A 5,893-nucleotide genomic window follows, 5' to 3' on the forward strand; every position below is an offset into this window, starting at 1 on the left:
GCCTGAAAAATCCCATGGACGGAGGAGCCTGGTGGGCTGCAGTCCATGGGGTCGCTAGGAGTCAGACACGACTGATCGACTTCACTTTCACTTTTCACTTTCATGCATTGGAGAAGGAAATGGCAACCCACTCCAGTGTTCTAGCCTGGAGAATCCCAGGACAGGAGAGCCTGGTGGGCTGCCGTCTATGGGGTCACACAGAGTCGGACATGACTGAAGTGACTTAGCAGCAGCAGCAGCAAATGCAGTAAATCAATGCATTGTACACCTAGAATATATGGTCTGATTTGCCAATTATATTCCAACAAAAAATACAGTAAATAATAAAAATGCAAAAAGACCTAAAAGATTTAAGGGAAGAAATAAGTGTTCATCTGCAAATGACCCTAGAAAAATTTTTAAATATTTCAAAAAGGAGCAGTATTTAAAAGGTCCATATACAAAAATCAACTGTCTGGTAGGACTAAAAGAGTTAAAAATTAAGGTAAATTAAAATTCAAAGTTAGTGTTGTTTACAATAACATCAAAAGTTAAGATGTCATTTCTCCCTTAAAATGATCTATAGATTCATTACACAGGCATAAAAATGTTAATGTTTTGTAGAAATTGATAAACATTATAAAATTTAATTGGAAAAGAAATGGACTCAGAGTTTTCAAAGTATATTGGAAAAGGAAAATGAATTTAGATGCAAAGTAACAGCTTAGGCTTGATTACCTTGCTCAAGTCTTCTAAATCAATAACAGTGCTCAAGTCTTTGGACTGATTGTGGCTTATAGTGTAGGTCAAGTGCATGGAGGACTTGTCTCCAGAACAAACTATGGATCTCTTTAAGACTCAACATTCTCATCTGTAAATTGAAGTATTTATAATACCAGCATCATGAGATTGCTATGAAAATCAAATGGGAAATATTGTAGGTTTGCAGCCAGACTTTCTACAATCAAAGACTAGTCCCACAACTTCCTAGCTGCATGACTTGGGGGCATTCTACTCTGTACATGATTCATTTGTAAAATAAAAGTAGTAAGTACTACCTCATATGATTTTTGTGAGGAACAAACCAGCTAATATACATAATATGCTTAGAACAGGGTTGGCACATAGAAAGTGCAAGTTATTATTGTTTGCTACAAAAATTAAAGGAGCAAAGGCATCTACAAGTATTAATACCAGTGACAAATATTGCTGCTATTGTTGTTGACTTCAAGACATCTCCCATTTGGTGTACAAATACATAAAATGAAAGAAGTATGACTTTAATTGAAACAATTAGTTAAGCTATATTTGGTAGGTCCTAATATCAATAACCTCAGATATGCAGATGACACCACTCTTATGGCAGAAAGTGAAGAGGAACTAAAAAGCGTCTTGATGAAAGTGAAAGTGGAGAGTGAAAAAGTTGGCTTAAAGCTCAACATTCAGAAAACTAACATCATGGCATCTGGTCCCATCACTTCATGGGAAATAGATAGGGGAAACAGTGGAAACAGTGTCAGACTTTATTTTTCTGGGCTCCAAAATCACTGCAGATGGTGACTGCATCCATGAAATTAAAAGACGCTTACTCCTTGGAGGGAAGGTTATGACCAAACTAGATAGCATATTGAAAAGCAGAGACATTACTTTGCCAACAAAGGTCTGTCTGGTCAAGGTTATGGTTTTTCCAGTGGTCATGTATGGATGTGAGAGTTGGACTGTGAAGAAAGCTGAGCGCCAAAGAACTGATGCTTTTGAACTGTGGTGTTGGAGAAGACTCTTGAAAGCCCCTTGGACTGCAAGGAGATCCAACCAGTCCATTCTGAAGGAGATCAGCCCTGGGTGTTCTTTGGAAGGAATGATGCTAAAGCTGAAACTCCAATACTTTGGCCACCTCCTGTAAAGAACTGACTCATTGGAAAAGACCCCGGTGCTGGGAAAGATTGAAGGTGGGAGAAGAAGGGGACAACAGAGGATGAGATGGCTGGATGGCATCACTGACTTGATGGACGTGAGTTTGAGTGAACTCCGGGAGTTGGTGATGGACAGGGAGGCCTGGCGTGCTGCAACTCATGGGGTTGCAAAGAGTCGGACACAACTGAGGGGCTGAACTGAACTGAACTGAACTGAAGTGTGATATTGGTAAACAAAAAATTTTATAGGTCACCTGAAATGTTAAGAATGGATCCTAAGAATATATTCTGACCATTGCCTTTCTCAGGGCCTCCTTTACATCTCTGTTCCTTAGACTGTAGATGAGGGGGTTCAACATGGGGATCACCACTGTGTAGAACACAGACACTACTCTGTTCTGCTCAGTTGAGTAGCTGGATTTGGGCATCACATAAATGAAGGTAATTGTTCCATAGTAGAGAGTGACCGCGGTGAGGTGAGAGGTGCAGGTGGAGAAGGCCTTGTGTCTCCCTTCAGTGGAGTGCATCTTCAGGATGGTGTTGAGGATGCAGATGTAAGAGAGAGATATGACAAACACTGTGATCACAAGGATAGATCCAGAAGAGATGGAAGGGATAATTTCAATAGTGGAGACATCTGAGCAGGAAAGTTTCAACAAAGGGGAGAAATCACAGAAAAAGTGATCTATCTGATTTGGTCCACAGAAAGACAGAGTCAATAAACAACTACCAAATGTCCAAGCATTGACACACCCACCGAGATAGGAACCCCCCACCAAGAGGACACACACTCTGGGGCACATACGGGTGGAATAGAAAAGGGGCAAGCAGATGGCCACACAGCGGTCATAGGCCATGACAGCCAGCAGGAAGCAATCAGTTGACCCAAACATCACCATAGAACAGAGCTGGGCTTCACAGCCAGCAACTGGGAGGGCTAGTCTATGTCTAAGAAATCCTATAATCATCATAGGTGTGACAGATGTAGAACAACCGATGTCAACAAAAGCCAAATGGCCAAGGAAAAGGTACATAGGGGAGTGAAGTTGGGAACAACTTGCTATTAAAATAATTATGGTGATATTGCCCATTAAAATAATAACATATATGCCTAGAAATAGCACAAAGAAGATGCCACAAAGTGTAGGATCCTCTGTTAACCCCAAAAGGATGAACTCCGTCATGCTGGTGTGGTTTCCAGCCTCCATGTCCTCTGGGAATTGTTCCTGTTGAGGGAAATGTTCATTTCTTTTATGCACTCATTCTACACATTTTCAGTTCTCTTTGCTTATTCCACAGACTCATTCACAGTGATTTCCTCTTCTGCGCTGCCTGTAAATATAGTGCTTTACAGGATTTGTGTGTGTGTTTCCTCTTTGCATAAAAGGAGAAGGGTTCAACCTCACTTTCCAGGATCTCAATTATGTTCTTTTTTTTTTTATTATTAATTATTTTAAAACACCTCTCCAATCTTGACGCCTACAAGGATCTCTCTCCCGAATTCCAGATCTATGTTTCAGTTGTTCTTTAGAAGTCTCCAGTTGGAAATCCAATTAATACCTGAAACTCAGCCTCCTCCAAACCAAACTCATCCTTCCTTGGACCGCTCTTCCTACGCGTTATGTCTGTAGAATGACACCATAATCTACCCAATCTTACCTTTTGTCTCTCTTTGCACCACATCTAATAAAATCCTATTGATTCTATCTACAATTTAGTTCCCAATTTTATTTACTCATCTCCACAATTTCACTGCTAGGCTCCCTACTGTAGTTGAGACCCTGAAATGTAAACAATTGCCATCATTTATACTAGGTTGTGACTTTTGTTGTTGTTTGCATGTTCAAATTTCACTATCCCCAGTTTATACACATTCTCCTCAACAACAGTGTGTATTTTATCTCAGTATTACAAGTAACTAGAGCTTGGGAACAAAATGTCCTGAAGAAAGACTTGTTAAATAAATGAATGCATGATTAGTATAGTGAATGTACTATAGGAAGCCAGAGAAGAATGTAGTTTCCCTGTCCAGAGAAACCAGGTCTTGTGGATAAGGTCTTATAGAGATAACAGTGAAGATATTGTTAGTGTATTGAAAGTCTGTAATAATGGTATAAGTAATGGCTTGTGTGTTTCTAAATAATAATTATGTAATCATGTATGTGAAAAACACTTGAAAATTCAAAAGAAACGTAGCTTTCAAATACAGTCACACAAGTCAACTATTATAAATTTGGTAATTTATTTCCAGGCATTTTTCCCTTTGGATGCATTTTAATTGAGCTTTTATAACATTGCAGATAAAAGTTCAATACTGCTATTTTTACTTGGCATTTCAGTATAAAATTTGATCACATTATTATTCTTCAAACATCATTTTTGAGATGATAGTGCATTGAGTAACTAGACCTTAATTTAATTAATCATCCAGTAAATTTGGACATTTAACTGTTTACAAATTTTTTACTATCAGAACTAGTAATCTTACAAATTGGATATAGAATTGGGAGGACAGCATTACAAAATATAATAAAATTTAAAAAATAATCCCATTCCTAGACATTTTTCTTAATCCATAATTCAAAGGAAATACACACTGTCCATTAAGATAAGTGCATCCCCATGATTTGTGATAAACCAATGTCCTAAACTGTGTTCATTGTTTTGTTGAGTATTTGGCTGCATTTTCACTAAAGAGTTTAGTACCCTGTTCATGTTTTGCCATTATGTTGTGACAAAGGCTAAGTTCCTATGTCTTAAAGCAGTCCTGAGAAAGAGGAGTTAATGATAATTTAAAAGGGAAGATGGAGAAATACTTCAATCCAAGGCAATAGTTTCAGGGCATACTAAAGGTTCAGTGAAAGTTGGAAAAGAAAGTTGTATTTATCAGAATAAGAAAATAGTATATATTTAAAGTATTATAAAATTTAAAAAGTTACTTGAAATTCATTTTAGTGATCTGAACATTTCACTTATGCACATCTTTTCTTCAGCAAAATATCAATCTCTTCTGGTAATTTCTACAGTTTTACAAATTTTTTTGTTTGCATTTTCTTTTAATTTTTTAATACAATTAGCTAACTGTAGAAAGACTCACCTACAAATCCTTAATTCTAATTGTGCCTCACAATCCATTTCAATTTAATTTTGTAGCATTTGCAAGTAGTATTTACATATTTGTAATCATATTATATATTACATTTTATAATTTACATTTTGGGGTTTCCCTGGTGGTTCAGTGGTAAAGAATCCACCTGCCAATGTAGGAGGCAGGAGTTCAATCCCTGAGTTGGGAAGATCCCCTGGAGAAGGAAATGGCAATCCACTTCAGTAGTCTTGCCTGGGAAATCCCATGGACAGAGGAGCCTGGTGGGCTTCAGTCCATGGAGTTGCGAAAGAGTCAGACACGACTTAGTGACTAAACAACAGTAATTTACATTTTTACTTAGCATTATCAATAATATATTTCTTGATTTCCCAAGTACTATTCATAACTGAAATACTGGATATACTATATTTCAAACTGTTTAATATGGTATTCATGGAGCTTTATAACCTATTTCTAACCACTTTTCTAAATGTGTCTCGCTATGTATGCTCCTTGGTTTTAATAGCCATGCTAACATGACATTGAAAATTTCCACTATTTTTGGTTCTGATTTTCAAAGAAAGACATTTTTCTGCTAATGACATTATTTCAGTTCTTAAGGTTTGGAATATTTGACACAAATAATAATATATGCACCAAAGTATCTTTGAATGTCTTATCTTAAAATTTTAAAATATCTTACTTTAGAATGAGAAAGCATTTAATCTTTACAATAGTGGGGCTTAGTTCTTTGACAGAATGAATTGTGAAATATAATGAATCAATGGTTGAGAACCTACAGCTCATTAAAAACTGTGTTTTGAATAGTCTTCATTAAGTGCATCTAAATTACTCTAGTGACAGGAAAGCTAATCACCACAAGTGTTAGCTCTATCGTGAAAAATATATTTAT

The 5,893-nt window shown here is 36.9% G+C and overlaps 1 protein-coding gene across 1 annotated transcript; it reads right to left on the reverse strand.

Annotated features, from left to right (window-relative positions):
- Positions 1–2,167: 2,167 nt before the first annotated feature.
- On the reverse strand, positions 2,168–3,100 carry LOC104980531 (olfactory receptor 491-like). Its single transcript, XM_010829285.1, has one exon. It carries the CDS (start codon positions 3,098–3,100, stop codon positions 2,168–2,170), a length of 933 nt encoding a protein of 310 aa, XP_010827587.1.
- Between the last annotated feature and the right edge of the window lie 2,793 nt (positions 3,101–5,893).

Source organism: Bison bison, unplaced genomic scaffold (genome assembly GCF_000754665.1).
Source record: "Bison bison bison isolate TAMUID 2011002044 unplaced genomic scaffold, Bison_UMD1.0 scf7180017864503, whole genome shotgun sequence".
Taxonomy (NCBI): Eukaryota; Metazoa; Chordata; class Mammalia; order Artiodactyla; family Bovidae; genus Bison; species Bison bison.

Excerpts from the sequence above, each read along its gene's own strand:
- LOC104980531 (XM_010829285.1), bottom strand. The coding sequence starts at position 3,100 with ATGGAGGCTGGAAACCACACCAGCATGACGGAGTTCATCCTTTTGGGG.